At 41.7% G+C, this 26,084-nt stretch overlaps 1 protein-coding gene across 1 annotated transcript in view; it reads left to right on the top strand.

The window, feature by feature from the left end:
* LOC134636209 (protocadherin-16-like) overlaps positions 1–26,084 on the top strand; it is an 85,610-nt gene that overhangs the window by 45,139 nt on the left and 14,387 nt on the right. Inside the window, exons 5-12 of the mRNA XM_063486088.1 lie at positions 17,955–18,143; positions 20,101–20,332; positions 20,458–20,694; positions 21,258–22,319; positions 22,534–22,721; positions 22,944–23,040; positions 23,144–23,301; positions 25,469–25,909. Coding sequence (XP_063342158.1) covers positions 17,955–18,143; positions 20,101–20,332; positions 20,458–20,694; positions 21,258–22,319; positions 22,534–22,721; positions 22,944–23,040; positions 23,144–23,301; positions 25,469–25,909 — 2,604 coding nt within the window. The remainder of the gene's footprint in view (positions 1–17,954; positions 18,144–20,100; positions 20,333–20,457; positions 20,695–21,257; positions 22,320–22,533; positions 22,722–22,943; positions 23,041–23,143; positions 23,302–25,468; positions 25,910–26,084) is intronic.

Genomic DNA, 26,084 nt, shown 5'->3' with positions numbered 1-26,084 from the left:
ATGGATTGCATTCACTTTAAATAAAATTGATTTAAAGATGGGATGAAGGAAAAGAAATCAGTTTGTAGTTTAACAGGCAATTAGCCTGGCTTTCTGGGTTTTACTCGCAGCAAAGAATATTGCACACACTGCCTTTAGAGCTCAAGGCAGTGGAGACAAGCTGTCAATAAAAGAGAGTCAGAAGACAGAGAGACCATGAAAGTAAGACTGGGGTGACCAGGATCGAAAAATGGACTTGAGTAGGAGAGTGGGATATAATACAGGGGAAACTGAGGTATAAAAGGAAGCAGCTTAAAAGGTGAATACCCTGTCAGTGAAAAGATGGGCCAGAAAGGGGGAACCTGGGAGAAGTTTTGGTTGGCCCTCCACACAAGGCGCCATTGTATGTCTATAGTGGCTTGCTAACTGAGTTTGACGGGTCTGTTTTGACTGGCCCCTTTGGGAGCAATGTGTTTGAGATGGAAATTTACAGTGGCATGTTGTTTCTACATGTTCAAGCAGCTGCCGTCGTTTCCGTCACTGAAATTAGCCTCCTTTCATGCTTCATTGATACCTGTAAGAGATGGCCTTTTTGTCACATGGGGGCATAAAGCTGCATGCTGGACTTTTGCTGCTGAGTAGAACGTCCCATGGACATGTAGCTGCTACATAACGCGTTAAAAAGATACATTTGCGCAAGCTAGTGCTTAGTGGTTCCTCATATATGGATGTGTTGGTTAAGGTGTTGCAGCTAATACATGGAGCGGGCATGCAGTGTAATAAAGAAAAAACCAATAAGCCTTTCAAGATAACACAGATCCACCTTTCCCCCAAAGCTAGCCTGTTGTAAGCTTCGCCCCTCCATCCCTGTCTTTTTTTGTTTTTGTTTTTTTACCTTTCTGTTGTTATATCTTATTCTGCTCTCGCCACTGTCTCTCTTCTGCAGTTGTATCAGTTGTCCCTCTGTGGTTCTCCTTCGTAAGTGCTGAGCTGAGCTAAATGTGACCCTGGCGAGGGTAAGCTTTGCTGGCTAAGGCACGATACTGCTATCTGAGCCGTGTGTGTAGGGGGGGAGTTTAGGAGTGAGAAAAATATCATCATGTTGATATCTTTCAGAGGTCAAGTAAATACACTTAAGGGTGAGCTAACAGAGAGGAAGCATGAGCAGAAGCTGTTTTTGGCAGGAGTATGGTATAGTGGGGGTTGGGAAAGTAGGGAGCAGTGGGATGCAAATCTGTCACAGCAGATGCACATTTCCTGTTTAAACCTGTTTTCTTTACCTAAAAGTGGGAGTTTGAGGTGAGCAATGACTAGAGGTTGTTATTATTTAAGCTGTTAACTTGTTTACTGTATCTCTACATCTTCATCCTGCCTTCGTCTCACATATTGGCTCTGTTTTCTCATTACTGAAACCCAAATCTGCTCTAACTTTGCTTTGATCTGGGTAATAATCTGCGCCACCCGTAGTCTACCGCCCCCTCTCATCCCACTCCCAGGCAGCTTTAGTGTGACCAGCCATGTGATAGCTGGGACCCCGTCATTTCCCATTACTGTGTGGCTTAGTGCATCTTAGTCAGCGCCTCCTACGTTGAACCCCTTGACTCACTGTGTTGGAGGTCTGTTTACCCCGTGACTTGAAGCTAATCCCCCCTCTAACTCTTAGCTAAACCTCCTAACCTTCATCGCCTCCTTTGTGGGTGAACTTGATGCCGAAATGGACAACTGAAAGAGTTAAGTCTTCCCATTTAGTAAGCACATTTCAAATAAAAGTCTACACAATGATAACAGTTTATCCTACCATCATTTTCCTTAGGCAAACTTCTCTCCTCTGTTTCTTTTGACTTTCTGGTCTTTCCCCGCTGCTTTGTCTTTCTTCCCCCTGTCTCATATCTTCAAAACACCACATTAGTTCATCTCTCTCTCTCCCTCCCTTCCTACGCACTTTTCCTCATGCACACTTAGTGTAACAATTTCCACTCCTCTGAACGCATCCTGACACCGACACTTTCACTACACGTCATCACCTCATCTCTCAGCATCATACACATTAGTGTAATCGCTCTTCCATCCCTTTAACTCCTGACTGACTTCTGTTTACACCTCCTTCTTTCTTCCTATCTTGGATGGCAATGATGAGTGCGTTATGATTTATACGGCACAGTGCAACTGATCGTGTCCAACATTTCTGTTTGGTCTTCATCGCAGCCTGTCCCGAACTCCCTGGAGTGCTAAGCAAATTCCTGTGTAGAGGCCCTCCTACCTGACCCATGAGCCATGTAAACCATTTTCTATACAGTCACAAAGGAAAAGTTCACATGCTTTTCTGACATTTAGTGCTGTTTATTCATTGAGATTGGTGTGAGTCGCCTAGTTTCAAACAGCATACTGTCTGCGTGAAGAAAACAAAAAGTCTTGCTGTTGCTTTGTGGTATTTAAAAGGCCAAAAAAGATCTGAGAAACACAGTGTCTTGCTTTAGAAATCATGACCCAGTCTGGTTGGCACAATGTTGGCTTTTTAGAGACAAAAGTTGCCACATGTGAACAAGAAGGAGGAGTGCTAAGTGATAAGCTAATGCTAACAAGCGTGGTTAGCATTAGCGGAGTGCTAAGTGATAAGCTAATGCTAACAAGCTTGGTTAGCAAGCTGCTTCCATAAACTGTAAGGATACAAGATAGAGAGACAGGTAGTGCTGATTAACAGACTAGAAGTTCACAAATGAAGAGTGTTTTTAAACTGTATTGTCATGTTTTCTTCTTAAGGACTCAAATAAATAGCTACTCGTAACAATGGTAGGAAAATCTATGTTTATGTATCTGAAAGAAAAAAATATTGGCTGGTATATGGGATTTTTAGATGACAACATATCAGTACTCATAGGACATATTAGTTAGTTTCCTCTGTATTTGATTTGCAGTCAATTGTCCTTATGATTGATTAGTACTTATGGAGTCAGCGACATTGTGCACGATCCAACTTTTACCACTTTTTTCTTTCTGTCTCGTGTGTGGGTAAATTAGCTAAAACTTTCAGCCTGAGACATGAGGTAATCGACAAAGTTTTTTTTTATGATGATGTCAGAGATGGCGTGAAAATGATTTAGCGCTGTGGATGAAAGCAGCTGAGATACAAATAATAGGAAAGATTTAGTGATGAAGACAGACAAAGCCCCTCAACTTATCAGTTGCCGGAGACTTATTATTTCTTTGTTTGAAGCCAAAGTGTCTCTGTATAGAGACTAGTCAGCTTTAAATGAATCTTTATTCCCGCTTATCTTTGCTTCCACACTTCTGTTCAAGCAATTAAGATTTTTAGTTTCCCAACACTCAGATAAAGTAACTGTCTAAGCATTCAGCATTCCTTTGAATACCTGTGGTGTGCTTTTATAGCGTTTTATTGGAGACAATGGAGTAATCTGTGGCTCAGACTCCGTCTCCCCGGTTCTTGTCCACAATGTTTTTGTTTGAAGCTACTGCTTTGCTGTGTTGTGCGTCAGGTCTGTCTTTGTGTTGAGAAGTTATTTCCCAGAGAGCTGATTGATGAAGTGCGGATGGCAGCTGATTTAAGTCTTCTTTCTGCACGTCTGTAGATGTGCAGCAATAGCCCCCTTTACTGTACTGTACTAACCCCCCCCTTTTCTTGCCTGATTTGCTCCCAGCATGAGCTGGCTGCATCTCTGACCCCAGGGCTGCATCATGCATAGCCAACCTGTTTTTCTTGGAAATTTGAGTTGGCTGAGCTGACCGTGGAGGATGAGATGATAATTGTGGGGAACAGCATCCACATGTATGTTTGTGTACCTCTACACGTTTGATAGATGCTCTACAGCACTGACAACCTGGTTTACCAAGTATGTTTTGGTATTAAAAGCCCTCTGCTGCTTGCTTCAGTCTGCGAGGTTCCCTGCTGCTTGACAGAGCCATCAGTGTCATCAGTGGCTGTCTTTAGTTAGCGGCAATATCAGAGGGACAGAGAAACAAATGAGAGAGAAAGTTGCCGACACAAAGGAACAATTAACTTTAATCCCCTCTCACGAAACTGATGAGAACAGATGAAAAGCACGAGGGCTGAATCAAGGGGAAAACAACAGAAAGACGAGGAAGATTTAAGCAGCTGAAATACCTTTGGACAGAACAGTTTATCCCAAGAGTAACTTGGCTGCCTCATCGAAGCACGGCATTTCTGCCGGATCAGGCTTTGGTTCTGCACGAACTGTGGTTTAACAGGTGCTTTAGGAATCAGGACTGTGTTTCTCACCACTTCCTCATATTCACCTCACATGTGCAGAGTCAGGAAATTAATTTAACAAGGATAAGCTAGTTTTTCACCCCCTCAGGCTGTGTATGAATTTGTAATTGCGGTGTCTAATACTCTCTACTCAGACACATGGAGGCTTCTTGTGTCTCTGCAGGTCAATTAGGCAGAACTGTGTGCGTGCGTGTGTGTGTGTGTGTGTGTGTGTGTAGAGCAGACAGGGTTTGTCTCCTGAACCTTCAGCAGAAAAAAGCTAATCAATAGAATTCATTAAGATGTAATAGCTTGGTGATCATTCAGCAGTTTGTGTGTTCGTGTGGGTGCATAGTGGGTCTAACTTTCTAAATGACCAACAAGCACCATCTGCAGTCGTTAGAGTCTGTGACCCTTGGAGTCTTGCATGGGACCAAATAGTGTAACCTTCTCAGTATTAAATTTGCAGACCGTGATTCGTTTCAGCTTTAGACTCAGATGCTGATGAGCATTAACAAAGATAGAAGAACGTCTCTGTTTCCCTCAATAGTAACCTGCAAGTGACCCATCTCTTATGCTGGCTGTGGTTCAAGCTAGGCCATTGACAAGCTAATCCAGTTATCATAGCTGTCTGTTACTACTAACTGCACAATCAACTTAGCTCCATTGTCAGTCTGAGGTCCAGTATTAACACCCGTTGACCTTTGCTGCCTGTTGTTTGACAAGCATGATGCAAATGTAACAGCAGTAACTGCACGAGGTCAGGGTGATATCTAGCTGCAGAAATGATCCGCACGAATGCACACACATTACACAATTTTACTATTAGCTTGTGAAGTTCTCGTCCTCTTTGCATATCAGCTCTCAAGTAACAGATGTCTGCATGACCTCAGAATACAAACATTTTCGGGCAAGCGACCACGGTAAGATTTCAACAATGTGGTGATTTCTGTTTGAAGCCTGAGGAGCAATGATGAATTGCAATAAAACTGAAGTAATACTTGTAGTTTTTGGGTCCAGGTGGCCAGAAAATGTCCAAATTGGACAAAAGACATCAAGGTTTATGCTGTGCAGTAAAATGTGTGACTAATGTTGTCAACTACAGAACATCTGGTTGTATTTCAGTGTCCCCCCCAAAAGTCCTATTGTTGGTTGTTTCCAAGATTGCCTTTATGAGACCTGAGAACATTGCTTATATTTTAGTAGTGTGCAACTACAAGTGTTATAAAAGGTTTATAAATCATAATTTTTACTATCATGAATGACATGCAGGACTTAACTTGATGTGAACATGGGAAAAAAAAATCAGAGGATTTGTATTAATTTCTGCCTGTGGCTGCACAGGGATACTGGTGTACGTACAGTGTGTGTGAACGAGAGACAGGAAGAGCGTGAGTGAGCTTTTACAGTGGCTGTCATATACAGGAGTGTTAGTTGATGTCTGGCCTGGATTTCACCTTTGTTAAATGCTGTTTTGTATAATATTAAACAATGTTTATTGTCCCCAGTTCTGTGACATCACCCCGTGCACAGACGTGTTTCCTCTCTATTGTGATTTCTACATAAATTATGCAGACTTGGTATAAAATTGCGTACAAAATCACACAACAGCATTTGCACAAACCCTCTGATTTTCTCTCCCTCTCTATCTCTCTCTGCTGTCAACAGCTATCAGAGTAACCCAATACCAGATGTAAGCTCAAAGCTCAGGGGGTGCTCCTGCTATCTTTTACTATTATCACCTCCCTGAGGTGGAGGTCAGTAACCGCCCGACCTCAGGAAGAACAAGGGAAACACGAAGCGACTTGGAGAAAGCACAGACATAGACGAGGGGTTCAGGGAAAGTGAACCCGCATGTGCACTCTTGAGCGATTTGTGTGGCTCTAATATAAAAGAAAGAAATGACAAATAAAAGTGAGATTAACTGTACAGAATTACATCATGTGTGTTTTTGATTACACACTTATTTTGCCCAATATGACACAATTTGATTCCCTATAATCAAATCTCAATTTTTTTCCCCTTTTATACAAAGATAACAGGTGTTTCTCTCCCCTGTTTTGACAGTGACACATTCAAGTCTCATTACAGCTGACCTGTTACACGCATGCACATGGTCTCTGGAGGTTAGAGAAAAAAGAAAGCCGCAGCTGGAAATCTGTCTCACCTTTGACCCCTGAGACGCTCGCTGATTTGATCACAGACAGACGCGCTTAGCGCACACTTGAGCACAGGCACACAGTTTGGAATGACCCTCGTCCCTGAAACTAATATTGTCAAATGAGCATTGACTCTATGAGCGACCATTCCTGGAGGGCAAACAGAGGTGGTTTAGTCTGTCCCCAATAAAACCCAGCTTACTCGTAATGATAAACACACTCCGCCTTATTAGAGCGAACCTCCCACATAGCTGCGTGTTGGTTTACAGATTGAGAAATAAAATGACACTGAAACATAAATGTTTATGTGAAGAAAATCAGGCTTCGACTGGATTCGAAGACTGCTGCTCCACCGAAGGGAGGACTTGGGTTCAATGAGTTTGAATTGGAAACATGTCAGTATAGAATCCTTTAACTCCAGTTTGGCTAGATTTAAGCAAGTCGTAGTGCACGGGCAGGAGATAGTGATAGATAAATAGCGTAGTAGTAAGCCTTTGTTTTAAAGCCTTCCATCTGGCAAAGCGGGACAATGAGGCGGCACTGTGGGCGTGTGACACTAGGAATCACTGGGACAGTGATGAATGATTTTTGGAGTTTACCTCTGGCTGTTTGAGGCCAGCCATTTTTATCTGCCTTGTTTTGACTCTTTTTGTGGTGGAGAGTGGGGAGTAGTGGAAAAACGTGCGTGGCGTTTCAGTGAGTCATGTTTGGGTTCTCTTTTCAAACAAAAGCTCACAACACCATTTTTTATAGGGTGGTCACAGTCAGTTGATACATCCAAAAATTCCCAAGTTGCTCTAAAATTTTAAAAAACCTTTTTGAAATAAGTGTTTTGCAAGTTTGTGGCACTGTGGTCGAAAATTACGATGTTAACACGCCATGTTTTCTGTTAATATTTCATCTCACAATCAGTCAGATGTATGCAAAGTTACATGTAGCGTTTAACAATCAAAAAACCCTTTTGTAATGATGTCTCTCACCAGACAAAGCTTTTCAGTGTGTAAAGAAAACTTATGGGAAATTGCTTTATTCATCATGACACTATTGAATCAGGGCCCAGCCCTAATTAGGATGGATGAATGTTGACGCTAAGGCGCTCTTGTGATTAAAATATAGTAGCCATAATCAAAACTGTGCCTTATTTGGCTGCCATCTGGTCTTAATTAATTTACCTCCATTGTCCTTAGTGTTGCAGAAACACTGTTGACACGTGACTGATGAGGCCACGATGAATCTGTCCAGTGGCCACAGGGATCACATCCAGGAAGCTGGACTAAATTGGTGGAGGGCTGCAGAGGCTTATAGACACTATTTTGGTTAAGTGGAGCGAAGCTGTGCAATCAACGAGGATAAGCCTGAACTGTTGTGTCGCGTGTTTAGAGGTCATTGTGTGTATCTATTTGTGAATGAACTTGAACCGTATTATTGAGAGGGCAGGATTTTTTCCTGCTGGCCCGAGATTAGAAAAGTTTGTCTAAACATCTGAGACTAATGAAAAGATGGTGGTAAAGACGTTTATTTTAAGTCTGTAAAACATCAGCTTTATCAGGATAAGCTCACCAGGAGTACATAAACATGGAGATGGGTCTTCCAAGAAAGCATGGCTGACTTAGTACCACGTTTTGTTTTTTTTTAGATGTTTTGTCTTCACTTTGTTGATGACAGAATCTTATTTAGAAATGTTTTTAGATCTCCGGAGAAGGTTTAAATCGTCCTTTTCTACTCCCTCAGCAGCTGTCTTCATGATAGATCGATCAAGTCACACCTATTGATCTTCTCGTTTCTGTGCTTTCTTTTTGCTGTCACAGATGGACTAATCAATAGCCTTAATCAGAACTGCTCACTGTGCACTGCGACTTTCCACAAAACGCACGCACACAAAAATACTGTATATAGGAATACACATCCTCTAGTTTGCAAAAACCACACAATGAAATAATGACCAGCAGAACAGACAACTATTTTTACTGAGCGGAACTAAGACAACTTTAGGAGTCTCATAAAGCACCGAAATACTGTTTTCACTTGATAATACATTTTATTTTTTGCTGTGTATATACTTTAACACGATAGCAGATGTCCTAAAGGGGTAAAGAAAGTGGTAATGTGACTGGTTCCAAATTTTATTACTGTGCCTCTGTCCGTTTCTCTGTTTCCTTGCAGATGCGCTACGAACATAAAATACAAATTGGAAACAGTAATCAACAAGCAGATGCTAACTCTCAAATTCCAGGCACTGACTTGAGCACCCGAGAAAATAAAATCCTGTGGTGTGGCAGTTCAGGAAAAAAAAAAAGAAAGAAAGAAATTCCAAGATCTTTCTCTTTGTCATGTTTTTATTGGATAAACCACTGAAATGCCCAAAATTTATATATACACACACGTCTGCTCCCATTCTGAGACAAATGCTGGAGCAGAAACACAGATGCATCCTCTTAAACACATACTGCTGTTTTTGATCGCTGGAGGATTTAAAATTACCCAGAGTGGTGTCCCTGAGGCAACTGTGAGCCACTCACTCTCAATCATTCATCCTTTCATTCATTCAAAAGCCCAACAGTTCAGACAGTCTCAGACAGCAGTCCCGCATCTGAGCCGGTCCAGCGCCTATCCGTCTTTGTGCTCTACTTTTTAATTACTGTTTTCTTCTCATCTTTGAAGCAAACTTGCAACTGAAAGACAATAAGTGACAATCTTTGGTTGCTTTGTATCAAAGACCTTACTGCTTAAATCAAAGACGGTGCCCTGAAGAACTTACTTTCATGCATTGGGTTTACTCCTGCAGTAGTGTGATAACTTTGAGATAAAACAGAACAGTTACACTGTTGATCAGCAGCATAACAGCGCTCAGCCTCATTAAGTTCACAAATGTCTGAATTTGATTGCGGAATAAGGATCATTTGCAAGGGTGCAATATTGATTTCCCTAATTATGCTTAAAAGCAGCTATAATATTGAAAACTCTTGATAATTACAGAACATACAGCTTCTATTGTACACAGGCTTAGGACCATTTAAATAGGAACGATTATGCTTATTTTAAACTTCATGTTTTTCTTCATGGGCTCCACTACAGTAGCGTTGCATGATTCACAGTTCACAATAATCCTTATTTTTCTTCTTTACTGCGGGTATTGGTGCATCCCCTCAGTTCACCATCTAAAAAAAGAGAATCTCTTTAACAGCAGGTTGCTGCTTAAGGATATCTCCTCTACCTGACAACATCAGAAATCAAATGTTTAGAACTATGTGAAGCCTAAACCTTTGGCTCACATGGGCTATTTGCATATATGGTGGCTTCTTTATTTAAGACACTGTCCTGGCTTAATATGAGCATCCACAGTTTTAAACATGACAAAAAAAGAAAAAGCATAATAAGCTCATTTGAATGACCACAAGTTAAAACAGATGTCACCAAAACCCATAGTTATGGTACCTTAATGCCAAAATGAATTTAATGACTAGTAACATCAATCAGTCAAACAACAATTAAGGATTATATGTGGTATAAAAATGTGCTAAAAATGCAACCAAGATGGCGACAGTGGCTTCATAATGGATTTTAGAAACCAGTGAGTAAAGTCATGGTAACTACATCCATCTCTTATATTTTCTTTGGTACCAACTACTGAATTTCTGGTGTCAGGCTGTGACATCCCTGAAAGTTAAAGTTATTTTTTATCTCTGGGTGGCACACACAACATTCCTTCTTTGATCTTAATACCTGACCTCCGTCTCCTCATTAGCTTTCTTGTTAGCAGCTAGCCACAATAAAATGTCTGGTATTTCGCAGATATGCAGGTCTTTTGCTAGCAGCTGCTGCACCAGTCAGAGTCGGTTCACTGAGGCCTGAGATGGGGTTTAAACGGCTATAAATATTTAACAATAAGTAAAAAATAGGTCTGATAAAGCCAGCTGTCAGTCAGAGCCCAGCGAATTCACTTTGAAAAAGGGAGGGGGAGAGGCAGGCACAGAGACACACATACACAGCGCACGTAAAATTGCACAAGAGTAGCCAGATTGCAGGGCTTTGCACAAGATAGGATCGCTACCATCTAAATCTCCTGCGTTTCTTATCACTCCACAGAATCCAGTAAAGTGATGTCATCCCACATTGTGCTCCTCTATCACTGTCCATCCCTGTAAACAGCTTTTTATCTCCTGCTGACCTCTCTTTTAACCTCCATTCACAACCCTTTTTTCAGAAAAGAGATGGCGAATATGTTCTTGACTCATATTCTGATAGTTTGATTCTGATGGCTGACGTTGTCATATGGTACTAAAAATCGAAATCTAAAGTAATATTCGGAGTGTGTTTAGGGGGAAAAACATAATAACCTCATATAAAAATAGTCAATAGAGCAGTCAGAACTAACTGCCGATTGTTTTGATAATTTATGTATCAGAGTAAGTAGTCTTTGTTTCTAGCTTCTTAAGTGAAAGAGAAGTTGAAGAAAATCTGGAGTAATCATGTCTACAAAGTGGTTGTGATCATATGCTCGATCTTAACTCATTTCACTTATTGTGGTCTTGATCTCTTTTGGTCAGTAGAACCCTACGGCTGCGCTGCCTTTTCCACAATTTTAAGTAATGTATAATTGCACTTCAGTGAAGCCAAATGGCCACTCCTATCACCATTCTGTTGTTTCAAAGTGCTGAAGCGAGCCGCCCTTTCAGAGTAACAGATTTCTGCTACGACCCATCTGCCGCTAAGCTTTAAATATGAGCAGGGAGTGACAGCACGTTGGTAAACCAACACTGGTAAAGCGTTCCTGGTGTCCTTTAACATGTGAAGCATCCCAAAGATAAACTTCCTAACAAACACCACATGTCTGCATGTTAAACTCCACAGGCTAAAGCTCTACCTACGCTACACTTTACTGTTAAGTTTTCAGCATGGACCATCTTAGAAATGTGACTCGCTGTGTGCGTGTATACAAGTATGTATGCACATTTGTGGGAGACAGAGGAAAAACAGAGTTTTTGGTGACCATCACCCCTTATTATGTTCATTAATAGTAATAGCATTCTTTCTTCCAAATATAGAAATCAATCTCTCGCTCTTGCTCGGTCTCTTTCACCTCCCTCCCCTTCCCTTTCTTTCAGAGGTTTGATGTTCCTAATCATTTCCAGCCGTGAACTCCACATGAAAGACAACAAGTACTTGGCGTAATAGGGTGCTGAAAGAACGAATGAAAGAGAGGGAGAGAGAGAGAGAGAGGGCAGAAAAGAGTCGAGACTGTATAAAAGAAAAGGAAAGGTCAAGGGAGGAATAGATATTGAAGGAGAAGGGAGATGAGGCCTCAATCCTCCTCTTTCCCATTTCAAGGTCTCATGTTATCGTTAGCCCAGCCTTTTGTTCTTCTGCCAGGATATTTCCCCTCCTTCATTTCCCTCTCCCACCTTCCCCTCCCTGCGCTCCTTCCCTTCCATATATCTTAATTGTACCCATAGTGCCTTAGCTCATTGGCAACAGCAAGTCAGAGATTGATTCTGAGACTCGAGAATGCCTAATATGAGGAATGCAGCTCACTAGAGAGCAAAGGAATGTACGAGTGGAAAAAGAGCAACACAAGTTAAATGAATGCTTTCTCTCCATCTGACACTGCGTAACCTTTAAATAACTTTTAAATCAAACAGCTTCGGTGTATGTGCAATTACCCAGCAGTGATGCATTCTGCTCACTAGCTAGCTCCAGATCCAGTATGCTCTTTTATGGTCACTGCTGTTCATGTAAAGAAAAATTCCATTTTATTAAGCACGGGTATAATTTTAGAGGGTTTTTTGTGGGGGCCATTATTTAAAGTGACTATAATATGCTCACACTCATTAAAGTTAATTTTGTAATCTGGCAGTGCAGTGACATCCTTAAAATAAGTTTAATGGAGGAAAGGAGCAAGACCATGGAAAGTCATGGTAAACAGTCAACCATTTGTTTTTTTGTTTTTTGTTTTTTGTTTTTAAATAAAAAAAACCCTCACTTTTGCCAAACTAGAAAAGAAAATGAAGATTAGAAAAAAAATCCTAAGAACAACAGTTTTTCTTTTATGTAACTGAGGAAAAAACTGTCAGAGAATAAGTAAACATGACTAAGAATAAGTGGCAGTTAAATGCCACGGAGATGGTGGCCAAAGCTAATAAGTTAGACTGTAGCTGTAGTAGTGATATCATCGTAGAGCATCGATATTAGGCTTCTTCTTGGCCCGTCTGACTCAACCACTGATGATGGCTTTATAAACATTCAGGCCTGGCACTAGTCAGAAGGAAAAAAAGTAGATTAGATCAGGACAGCTCTCTGTGTTTTACAGGTTTTACCATCAAAGCTTATAGATGCTCTCTCCCCCTCTCTGTCTCTCTCATGAGAAGCTGTAAAAGAACCTGAGCTGCGGCAGAACCGCAGCTGTGTCCGAGAAGCTGTGCGCAAGCTCCCTTTGACATTAGCTGATGTTTTACAGAGACAAACTGCAGAGAACAGCAGGATCTATCTGGACCTGTGCCCACATCTGGAGAAGATGAAAAAAGATGGGTTGGAAAAGAGTGCCAAAAAAAAAAAGAGTATGGCAAAAGGTATAAAGTCATGAGTATAATGAAAGAAAGGACATAAAATAAGGTGAAAAGAGGAAAAGCATAATCTAGTACAGAAGTAAGGGCATATAAAACCTGAAATGGGGTCAGCTGATGTAATACTTGTATCTATTGAGGTGTGAAAGTAAAGTATGGGCAGTTCTAAAGAAAAAGGCTTTGACCCACTGGTATCATTAAACATTACCTGTTAGCTTACACCACACCCCAGACAGGAGACCGCTCTGTCTCTGCATCACAAACTAATACTGACAGATAAATCTCTTTCACTCATGACCTGCGCTGAATGGCAGAGCGTGAGGCATGTATCTGACATCTAAGTGGACCCTTGGTGAGACATCCAGTCTTTTTCAGAGAGAATTAGAGTGACAGTAGGCGCATAACAGAAAAGCTAAGTGGAAAGGTAGAGAGACCAGGGACACAAAAAGGGAACAGTTGTGAAGAAGAGTGAGGCAAATGAATGATGAGGTCTGGCTCTTTGCTAATGCTCCGGTGAGTGATCGCTCTTCTACTGTCCCAGCCAAGGATGAATGGCTCTCTGTGGACAAAAAAGCTCCCAGCCTCAGTCCTGGGTGAATCTGATACTCGGCACGCTCTTCGCGACTGTTTTTCACATTGCCCTCGGCAGGCTTTTATTTCAAACTTCAGCTGTGCCTTTTAACAGATATACAGTCAGTCAATGGACTGCACCATAGGCAAATCAAAACTGTGTTTTTATGTGTAACAGTGTTTGATGCATTTCAAATTCAGATGCTTAAGTGAAGCATTGTTTCTTTTGTTTTTTTAAGTCATTTTGTGTTTCACTGCTAAGTGCTCTGTAAGACTTTTGGTACATATCCTCATAGCCAGAAAGGAAGTTATAAATATGGAATTTCAGATGATGCACTTTGGAAAGCATTTAGGACTTCACATACAAGATCTAGAGGTTAGTTACAATAAAATGACATTTTCAGCCATGTTGCCTGCTTTTTTTACTCAGTTGAATATTTCCATCCAAACGGCTTTATTGCACACGGAGCTCTGGTATGAGGTTCCTCGTACTAATGGCTAATTTTTGTTATCTTAACCCGCTGCTATCAGTAAATTCCTGGCTTATTTTGTCAATCTTTTCTCTAAAAATTTCTGCCTTTTCATACGTCAGGTGTGATATCAGCGTTCCCAAAGAAAGTAACTACATTAGTGGTTTTGCAAGATTTAGCCCATTAACTGCAAATTGTGTATACTTAGCATTACTGCCAAAGTGAACCACAGTTCAGGCATTTACCACCTTCCAGGCAGCCATTAGTTTCTCTTTGCTCCACTAAAATATAAAAGATCAACTTGCAAAACCACTATTATTGTCCTTTCATGTTATCGAGCACCATATGTGCTTCTTAATTCTGTGTCTGGCTATAGAGCTTCACAAAAAAAGGAAATGAATCTTTTTGGACTGTTTGTTTACAAAACAGATTCTCTAATAACTTGACTATAAATATGCACAAACCCACAGAGAGACTTAGATGTTAAAAGGTACAGACGGGTGTCTGTTTTTGTGTTACTATGTAACTACATGTTTACCTCCAGGATGTACGATAAGGAGTAGTTAAGCAGAGGCGAAGCAGGCTGTTCATGGAGCACAGAGCAGGCTCCCTCTTTGGAGCGATTCGTCCCTGGCAGAAACCCTTTTCTGGCCTACCAGACCCCTTGATTTATGAAGACATGTCGAGTGTGTGTGTTTACAAGATTACCTTATTGGCTTTAAACCTGTGCTACTTTTTTTGTAAGTCGAGATAAGAGCTGTAGGTTATGGCAACAAATTGGAGGGGGAATTTCTGATATCTTATGGCATCCATCCTGCCGGCCTGTGCAGTCTAAACTAAACACTGGTGCCATACTGTCAGATGGATTGACAGAGGAAAAAATGACTGATGACAGAGATGATCCTGTAAGCTCATGTCTTTTCAGGATTGTTGATTTGATGCTACACATCTCCTTTAAAGATATTGTCATGTGCTCCATTCTTGTAGTTTTAACTCTGCATTTTTTTTTATCGCACTTTGGCTTTTGAACAACACAGCCACTGTACTGTATACGGTTTGTAGCAGCATGAAAGCACAAATCATTTTGTCTTTGTTTTATAGCTACCGTGGTTTATGTGAAAGTGAGCTTTCGAGCCATTTTCTACCACAGTCTTGTGTTTTTTGTCTTGCATATTTTTCCAGCATGAAGAATCCATACCATACTGTTTGGGTTTTTACATTTTAGTGCGTGGAGAATCAATGTGCTGCTCTTCTTTTTCTTCCCAGACTCCCTGTGCAGGTTTTTTTTTCAGTCCAAGTCCATTAAAAAAAAAGAAAGAGTATTTCAATACTGTAACCCATGTGTGTCATATAAGCCCAGCAAATTTAATTACACCTCCTGTGTTGCCCTACTTATGGTAGAACACCCCCTGCCCTGTCTTTATGGAGACATACCTTTTGGGGTAAATATAGAGGTGACAATGTCATCACCCCATGTCCAAGTGGGCGGTCATGGATGTTTAATTATGATTAGTGAAAAAATTGGGGTCATCATATATACAAGGACGTGGACAATGGCCCAAATATTGTGACCACAGGTGGCTAATCCATCACGGACAGCCGGGAAGATATGATGAACATTCAGACATGAACCTAGATCCTGAAGATAGCATAGTCTCAACATTGTACTCAATAGGAAGTCCCAGCGATGATCTAAATCCCCCTTAGGTGTAAACACAGCCCAAAAAAAGAGGCACAGTATAACCCCTCAAATCCACGACTGTCTCGCCATGGTAATGCAGCAACTGTAAATGAGCTCTACTAATATTACCATGTCTTAATTTCCTATAGGAAAAACAGTATGAGTCAAGGTGGTAGTGTTCATCTGTAGCTAATAGGTAAGTGTAATGATGAAGACATGTGTTGCTGAGTTGGAAGGAAGACGAGCCGGATGTCTGCTACGGTGGTCCTGTCCTCTGTGGGGTTCTGGGCCAGAATGCAAGATTCAGATGTGTGACAAAATCGTTAAATAACAAGCACTGACATAAGGAACGTGTCTTTTACTTGCATATTTTATGATTTTAAATGACTTTTGAGAAGCTAGCAGGGAGGGAAAATCCTGTGGCAACACAAAAACATACATATCTGAAGAAATGCAGAAATGTTTATACGATGAAATTTGCAATTGATGGCTGTGGATGGTGGTGGTTCAGATGGGAGAGCAGGCTGTTCATCAGTCAGAAGTTTGGTGGATTAATCCTCCTGTCCACGTGTTGCTGTATCCTTGGGCAAGATACTGAACTCCTGAGTTTTGTGTGTGTGTGTGAATGTTAGATAAAAGTCCTTAGGTGAAGATAAAAAGCACCGTATGAATGTGTGGGACCTGGTGAAATAGACTTGTAGTAGAAAGTGCTTTGAGTGCTGCAATTGAGTTGAAAGGCACTATATAAATACCAATCCATTTACCATGTATATATTGACTGGTCATTGTAGCCATGTTTGATAATCTATGTGTTTTCTGTTTGTAGTTTGGGTTCTGGATTTGCTTGGATCTGTGTGGAGACAAAAGAATGATTGCAGCCACCATAATTAAGTTTTGAAATTATCAGCTATAATCTGTCACTGGTTTAGCTTTTTCTTATAGCTTTTTGTCCTCATCAGTAGGCAGTGACTAGAACAGGAAGTGTTAGCCCAAAAATATGCTGGCTGCACTGAGTGTGGTAAGACCAGGTGTTAGCCAGGGCTGTAACTTCTAAAATGTTTTCTTATAAAATTACTGCTTATTTCTTAAACAAAAAATATCCAATATTCTCCAAGTCTGAAAATAAAAGCTGTTTTTTTTTCTATATAATACTGTGTCTTAGACAAGCTTCCTTTGTCAGAAAAAAATAAAATCTGTATTAACATCAAAACCTAAATCCAAGATTTCAGATGTTGTAAGTTACTGTTGTTGATTTACCGTAAGAGAAGCGACTGTACTACTGAGAGGGAGCGATGTCGTGAGGCCTCCTGGATCTTGGCTCACCTTCAAGGCTTGGACATCTGAGCAACAATGTTACTTTTAATAAGGACCATAAATGCCACCAAACAAAGTTATGGAGCCGTGCAGAACTTCAGTCAGAAGCAGCACCCCAGAGAACACAGGCCGTTTCCATTTTGTGTTTTGCAAGGAAATCTTTGTGGTATTATAAATGTTTCAATAGAATTTGTCAGCACATACGGGTTAATGTATATTTATGTGGTGGGTGCTTTTCAGTTTGTGTGGTAAAACAAAAAGGATGTTAGGTAAATATGAGCAAATGGGTCTGAGGTTGGGCCACGCAGACCTGTTTAGAGGAAAGAAATAGAGAAATTTTCTGAGGTGTATTTAAGTGGTTCTCAAGTCATGGTGTGTGTGTATCAGTCTGAATCATAGTTCAGTGTGATATGAAAGCCATCGTGTGCCACTTGACTTTTTCACATCCATTAGTGCCTTGTTTGAAGCCATAAGCTGGACTCCATAAACATCCACATACTCTACTCTTCTCTTCTCTTCTCTTCTCTTCTCTTCTCTTCTCTTCTCTTCTCTTCTCTTCTCTTCTCTTCTCTTCTCTTCTCTTCTCTTCTCTTCTCTTCTCCTCTATATGCATGGTTTCTTTTGCCAGCTTTTCAAACACACCATTGGGGAGATCTATTTTTTTTACATACCACAATCTGCGGTATATAAAAAAGAATTGCTCTCACAGATGCTCGTTTTTATAGTAGTCTGGAAATCATAACAAGTAGTGCTATGGTGTGTGATATTTGGACAAGCGCAGATGTATGGGCCTATGAGGTGATTGTGTTATGGGACATTATTGTGATAACAGAAAGGCCCTTAGCTCATATATAATAGTCATGACACATGTAGGATTTATTTCATGCAGATTGTGGGACCTGCTGGATGTGATGGTTTTTGAAATCCTTATGTGTCTCTTAGGCTAGTTGGCACTGGCGAAGCATCTGTCTTACCCGGGGTCTCTTTTCCCCTCAGGTATCGGCCACAGATGAGGACCGTGGTTCTTTTGGTACTATAAGCTACAACCTGGGTTCAAGCTCTGGAAACACATTGCCAACCCAGTTTACCATCAACAAGGAGACTGGCCAACTTTGCACCAGCACAGCTCTGGACCGGGATGAGGGACTGGACAAGTTTGACCTGACTGTCACAGCAACAGATGGAGTAAGTAACTACAGAAAATCGTTGTAAGCTCTGCAAGGTTGAGATCTTAGCAGAATACTCCTCGAAACATTAAGTGACATTTCAGGAATATGCTTCATTACTTTCTTGCAAAGAGACAGAAGACAGGATTGAAACCTCTCTGTATGATAAATGATAATGTGGGAAAACCAGTAGCACCATCCTTTATAAGTGCAATATGTAATTCTTATATTTGGATCTCAGTTTTTCTCGATTGCTTTGATGCAATGTTCACATCAGGAACACATTTCTTACCTTCTTACCACTCTTCATTGATTTCTCAAATCAGTAATGCTTTTTAAACCAATTTATCAGAGCACCTGAGATTAAAAACAAGAAAACACATAAATATTTTAATATTTTAGCAGTACACAGTAGCAGCAACAGTGAATGAAAGGTTTATAGGATGGCAGTGAGACTTAGGGGATAGGTTAAAACAGAGGCAGATGATCCTTTAAAGGGAGCAGATGGAAGAAGAAGAAACAGTAGGTGTTTTAAGAACTGCATTAAGACTGATGAGAATCACATTCCTGATGTGAGAACTGCATGTTAAAATGTGAGAAAAATTATAACGACATATGTGTTAATTAGTGAGCCTTAGAGATTCCTGTTTTCAGAGAAAATAAAATGTGCTTTTATGTGTTCCTCGTGCTAAGCTAAGCTAACCAGCCACAGTTACATATGGAGCATTTCAGCTACCTCTTTGAATCAAAGCAAATGCACATTAAATGTTGAAGTAATCCCTCATGCTTTGCATGTTTTTGCAATCAAAGCCTAATTATTTGTAACTGAAATAGACTTCTGAAGGAGATGGAAAAAGTCAAAGGCTCGAACTTCAACGAAAGTCACGGCATTAGTTCTGTAGCTAGATGAGGGATATTTCAGCTGATTGAAGTTGCTTCATGACAAAACACGTTGCCTGCTGCATATGTAATATTTCTTCTGATCAAAGTGACAGGGTGAAAGCAAATTAAAGAAGTCTAAAGCTGCACTCGAGTAAATCTGATCAAAGTGACAGGACGTGTTTAATGAAGACACTATCCAGTTCCTCAGCAGCTGGGCAAAACAATCACAGGGAATTCCAAGAGGGATAAGGTTAAACTATCAGTTATTCCCAAAGGATTGACTTAAATAGGAATTGAAACTCCTATTTCGATAGTACATGTAATAAGCAATTGAATCTCTTGATCATTGTTGGCTTACATAAGGTAGTACAAATGCAGGAATTGTTGTAAATTTGTTATTGTTAGTCATCGTGGTCCTGTAGTGTTACCTGCTCACTTCCAAATATTCAGCTCGGGTCTGCCCCCTTGTCTCAGCTGTCTCTGTTTTTAATGGTCTCATAAAGCTAAGCTAGAGATAGTGTAATGAGTGCAAACTCTACTCATTGACTAATGCATTCAACGGCATGGAGATAAAACTGTTCTAATAGTTTAATACCTTTAAAAGCCCTGAATTGTTACTTTTCACTAGGGGGTAATACACAGAGTGAATGCTGTTTTCCTTGTTACACTGTGCTAGAAGGGAGGGAGGCGTTGGTTTAACTTAACTAGCTCTTCTTATGGTTTAGCATCCAGTTATGGGTCAATAGTCAAGTCAGCAGAGCTCTGATATATCATTCGAGCTGTGGTTTCTGCTAAAGACAGCACATAAAACATGGATGTAGCTTCTGTGGTGTCACCAACTGATGTGTGGACTGTATATTTTTAAATTTTTTTTAATCCTGATAGCCTACAGTAAATGACTTTGAGAATTTTTTAGAGCTATTGGGCTGTTGATAGCAGCAAAGCAGGTTAAAAAAGCAGATCACACAGCACAGTACAGTATTCCTCCTGCTGATCCAGTCTAGCACTGTCCTTTTCTTCTTTGTGCCTCCTCATGTAAGGTGGCTTAGCTTGCTGATACTTTTAACATTATCATTTTAACATTTCCTTTACAGGGTGGTCTAAGTTCAGTAGCCCGTGTGAGGGTCACGGTGGTGGACATCAATGATAACCGGCCCATCTTCTATCCAGTCCTGTACACGGTCAGTCTCAGTACCCATAGTGCTCCAGGAACGTCTGTCGTCAAGGTAACAGCCAATGACCCTGATGTGGGAGAAAACGGAAGAGTGACCTACCGCACTGTACCTGGAGGAGGATCTAGTCTCTTTACCCTTAATAAGGACACAGGTGTGTAGTGTTTTATTATTATTGCATGTGCAGCACAATCATGTATGTTACGACCGTAACCAAGACATGAGAAAATGACTCACATAAAAATGAACTTGTTGCCTGTATGTATCTATTTTTTGCAGGTGTGATCTCTCTCTCCCGCTCACTCCATGGCAAAGCCAACACGGTAATCTCCATGGTCATATCGGCTGAGGATGGGGGCGGTCTTACAGCACCGGTAAATGCCAGAGTGAATGTGAGCGTCGTGGGGGGCTCAGTGGCGTCTCCGGTGTTTGAACAGGCACAGTACTTCTTTACCGTGTCGGAGGATGTTCTCAGGGGGACGGCAGTGGGAGTGGTTCGTGCTTCTGCCAAGACAGGTGAGGCCCTTGTACGCTCACATGCTTTATTGGATTCCTGGGTCTGCTTTGGTTATTTCAGGCTTGCTTGTAACACTTGCATACTTCCCTAGTGAGAAGCAGTTCTGTGCGGCTTGCCCATTTTCATCTTCCTGACAAGTACCAGGACAAAAATGCACTAATGGGCTGCAGCATGATGCCTTATCTCTCGAGTAGTTGTAGAAATAACCAAGCAACAATTGTATACACTCCGTTAAGAAATCACATCCGCCTCACGGTGCACAATTTACTGGCGATTATTTTCTACTCGCACTCCTATTTTCTCTCACGGTTAATGATGGATTTTAATTGGGATGTAATTTTGAGTCAGAATAGTCAGTGGTGTAGTGGACATATGGCTGTGGTGGTATACAAGTCTCTCAGTGAATCTGATTCTTGGTCTTCATATTATTATTTCTTAGTAAACACTTAATATTTCAACCTCTCAGTTGTTTTCTGTTTTATTGTATTTTAATTTGAAAATCCACGATTTCCATTGTGGCATAATGTCTCACTATTTCCTTACATCTTCTGTCTTCCATCAGGTGGCTCTAAGGATATTTTCTACTCTATTTCATCTGGAGACCCTCATGGCTACTTTACAGTGGACAGCGCCTCTGGTACCATTCGCACAGCCCTTCCTCTGGACCACGAGACCTGCCCCAGTCTTGACCTGGAGATCCAGGCACGATCTGGCTCTCCTCCGGCATATGGAATCAGCCGGGTACACATAACCATTGCAGACATCAACGACAATGCCCCTACCTTCCTGCCATCCTCATCAGAGTCCCTTCTTTTACCCGAGATCACCAAAATGGGGACGATTATCTACCGTATTCAGGCCACTGACAAAGACTCCGGCCATAACGGTCAGCTGAGCTTCGATCTAGTCTCTGCTGGGGCTGCAGGCAGCAGTGGCCAGAGGACATTTGGCGTTGACAGGGGCAGTGGGGAGGTACGTCTCATTGGGAGTTTATCATATGAAAGCGTCCCTCGCTATGACCTTCAGGTGGTTGCCAAGGATGGTGGAGCACCTCAACTTAGCTCCACCTTCACCCTTGTGGTCCACATCCAAGCACAAGACGCACAAGGCCCAAACTTTGATACCCTTACGTACCGCGTGGAGCTACGTGAAAACACCCCACTAAACACGCGTTTCCTTCAGGTCCGTGCACTTAACAGAGAAGCTTCTGGAAATGGTGGAAGCTCCTCATCATCATCATCTTCCTCCTCTATTTCCTACCGCCTCAGACCTGATGGTGATGCCGCAGGTTTTGGCATCATGCCAGATAGCGGTTGGCTGTTTGTTCGGAGCTCTTTAGACCGAGAAGTCAAAGACATGTTCCTGTTGACTGTTCTTGCCACCTCGGGCCCAGGAGGTGCTGGAAGAACCGGCAGCGCGACTGTCCGGGTAACAGTGACAGATGAAAATGACAACTCCCCTCGACTGAGCCAGGAGAGGGTGTTTCTGGCTGTCAGAGAAAACCTGCACGCAGGAACGGGCTTCGGCAGGGTTTCTGCAACAGACAGAGACGCAGGACTAAATGCTCGACTCACCTACAGGCTGCTGCACACAGACAGGCATTTTCAGATTAACTCGCAAACAGGTAGCAATAAACACCGTAACCATAACACAAGTAGGGAAAATAGTACACTTTTTTTTAACTGTGCTGCACAGCATGAAATGTAGTTACTTCGTAAGCAGTGATAATACCAGCATAATTTCCCTTGAGGAGTTGATGATTTGCTCTTTCTCAATTAAATTAAATTAACACGGTAATTACTCAGCGGCTTCCCTTGTGTCCTTTTTTTTTGCTTTAGGTGAGATTAGCACCCGCCTTGCACTGGACAGAGAGCAGCAGTCCAGCTATCAGGTTATTGTGGTTGTACAGGACGGGGGTACGCCCCCTCGCAGTGCTACAGGGACTGCACATATCACTGTGCTGGATGAAAATGACCACGCCCCCAGTTTCATTCATGCCAGGCCTGACAGGGAGCTGGTGCTTCAGGTGAGAAGGGAGGGGGAGATTAGTTATATCAGCAAGCAGCTTTAGGGGATAAATATTATCTATCAATGAATCTATTTTTCTTCTATGCATGCTGGGGTTTTATTAGTGGGGTGTGACATAAACCCACAGAGAGGTGGTATCGTAGCAAATTACCCTAAAAGTGAGGATTTAATGGATCTGCAGTTGTGTTCATTCCCGGTGAGTAACAATACTTTTTTGCAGGTGACTGAGGGGCTTCCATCAGGAACAGTCATAGGAACGGTGGCAGCTAAAGATCCAGACGAGGGAGAGAATGGCACCATCTATTACTCATTATCAGGTGAGCCTCATAATTCGTCTTACAGCCACAAATTTACAGATTTTTCCACCTGCCACGGCATCCACATAACATATATTGATAATGTTTGTTTCATTTACTTCAGGCTCCAGAGCAGAGCGTTTCTCCATCAATCCAACCACCGGTGAGCTTAGAAGCGCTTCCCCTCTGAGATTGACAGAGCGAGCCGAGTATGCCTTCACTGTGACTGCTGCTGACCACGGCGTGCCGACACTCAGCTCCACCTGCCAGCTACAAATACAAGTAAACACAATCTGCACATTTTCATATCCTCCAGCTGCCAAACATCTTCATATGCACTGAATTTCCAAAATATTCTGTGACATCTCCTGATTGGACACAAAGTCTGGTGACCGAACCTAAACATATGTGCTTCACCTCAGTCCTTCTGCGTTTCTTTCTGTAACACAAGCTGTAATTTCCTCAATCTGAGGAAAACGGTGAGCAGTTTGACTGTCAAAGGAATTTGGAAAAAAGGTAAATATGAGAAAGAGAGAAACTGAACCTGTGCCTTTATAAACAAAGAGCTCTATCCAATCTAGTGGGTGTTTCCTGATCCAAAGGTTAGAGGGGTAACTAGAACCCATGGTGCGAAAGACTGAGCTAATACTGTGAACTTTCTGGAGGAGGGTCAGTCCTCCATATCAACATACAATATCAGGAATTCAACTGCAGGAAAAAAAAAAAAGCTTAGGAGCTCAGTGTTTTTGTGCGATGTGATTTCAGAAAGGAAAAGGATGCTAATTACGGTGGGAGTGCTTGCCTTAGATTTCGCCTGTGCACTGCTTGTGCGGCTCTGAGATTAGACAGAGGGGAAACAGGCACCTTGGAATGAAATGCTCCCAGATGAGATTTGATGAAAGCCAGCTGCATCAAATCACACAGAGAGAAAGGGAATACACCGCAGTACAGTAGCAAGCAGTGATACATGCACGCACAGAGACACGCTTGCTGTAATGACACGTTCAAACACTTGCATGAGGTAACGTTTCCAGTTAATGATTTTGAGATAACATTTCCCTTAGCTGCGCGTAAAATCAGACACACGGATACTGTTGTACACCACATGTACTACAGTACACATGATAGTTAGCCTGTACAGAGAAAAGGCAAATGAGGCGAAAAAGTGTAAGTAGTGCAGTGCAGCGCATTTGTTAGTGCTGCCAGCTCATTAAATTATGTGATCTGAGGAAGTGCATTTAAGCAAATTACTTAAAAAACAGACTTTCACCAGCTGTAGTCATCCATTTGGAGCTTGAGCCCAGAACACAAAATTACAATTTCAGTGCAATCAGTTATTGTTTGTGTCGGCACTACAATGAAGCACGGAGGAAAAGCTGCAACATACTTCTGCTTCTACTGCTGTTTTTTTTTTTTTTAATAAAAAGTGATCAAAAGTAGTGATGTAGTCCTATAGGCACTTGAGTTATAGCAACTGGAGGCTTCAAGGATAGAAGATAGAGGCTTTTTCAGTTCTAAAAACTGATGGAAAGTCCCCAAGAATTTAACTCTTACGAGTAAGAGTTAAAAGGTTGTTATTAAAGGTCTCATGGGTCAAGTTGTGAGTGAGTGGGGGTGAAGCAGTAACAAATGGAAAGTAGTGCATTTCACCTGCAAATACGTGCAAAAAGTGGTCAGACTTAACCACATCATGTCCCTCCTGTTTTAGTTTTAGTTTGAGTCCAATTAATGGAGGGAAAAAACCTCCATTAATCGCTATAGGTATTGAGGACAAAGGAGTGTGTGTGTCCTTGTGTGTATTTCTTGATGATGAAACCAGAAAATCTGCTTATATTTCCTCAGAGCTCTTTGATCCGTCCCAGAACAGTGTTGAACCCTGAGGTGGTTCAAAGTGTCAAAGGCCCTCTGGCTCGTATTTGTTTCCCATTGGAGCAGCCTGTAGCATATGTGGAGGTTGCTTATTGCTCTGAATTATTTGAACTGGAACACTTACAGTTTTCCCTACTATCACACCCTTCATTATTTTGTCACAGGTCACAAAGCCTGACTCTCAAGTTGAAGCCAGAATGCGGCAGTGTCAAGATATTTACTGGAAGGATTACACGTAATGCCTTCATGCACAGTGAGAGTGCCTGTGAAGGTTATTATAGCATTAACAACAAAACAGAAACAGACTACAGCCCAAGGCTATGTTTAGGGATGGGTTGGGGTGAGAGCCATATAGATGCATTGTCTGCAGAATATCAGAGGAAATCAGATCCTTTAACACACGTATACAGCTTCTTGCCACTTTCCTCCTTTTTGTTACCGAGAAGTGTTGTTTCAGTCTGTTTTGGGACAGATCCATGGATGAATTACACTGCAATCTAAATCACAATTATTATTGGAAAGACTTTAACACAAATACTCAGGAAATTGGTTTGTTTGACCCTAGTTTCCTTTTCTTTAGGTTCTCAGCTCTTCCAGGTCCAGCCCCAAGCCCAACGTTCTCTCTATGACCCTGAACACAGTCGAAGGGGCAGCTCCGGGCTCTGTCATTGGTTCAGTCCGTCCACCTGATCAGCATGAATCTGCTCTATTGGAAGGCCAGGTGACCTACCTGGTCGTGGGAGGGACAGATCGCGATGGGACCTTTATGGTGGACCACTTAAAGGGCGATGTGTACGTGGTCCGGGAGCTGGACTATGAGAAGGGCTCAAGATACACCCTGCACATCGAGGTGTCGGACTTCTCTCAGGCATTTCCCAGCAGCCACCTGGTGAAACTAGATATTAATGTGCAGGACAGCAATGACCACGCGCCCCAGTTCACTGAAGACCCCGTTACCATTGTGATCCACGAGAACATCGAACCAGGGGCTTCCATATACACCTTCCAAGCTGTGGATCAGGTAGGAAAGAGTGTATGGGATCAATATGCTTTCAATAAAGCACAGTTAATTTGAGTTATGTTGTTATTCATGTTGTTTTCAGCTTTGTATTCACTGTTTTTTGTCATTGTTTAATCCTAAAATATCAGTTATTCTGTTATCTGATAACAGAACTGACATCTTCAAATTGATCGTT

Source organism: Pelmatolapia mariae, linkage group LG10_11, assembly GCF_036321145.2.
Source record: "Pelmatolapia mariae isolate MD_Pm_ZW linkage group LG10_11, Pm_UMD_F_2, whole genome shotgun sequence".
In the NCBI taxonomy this organism is placed as follows: domain Eukaryota; kingdom Metazoa; phylum Chordata; class Actinopteri; order Cichliformes; family Cichlidae; genus Pelmatolapia; species Pelmatolapia mariae.
Note: the sequence above shows the minus strand (reverse complement) of the source record. Positions and strands in the feature narration are given on the sequence as shown.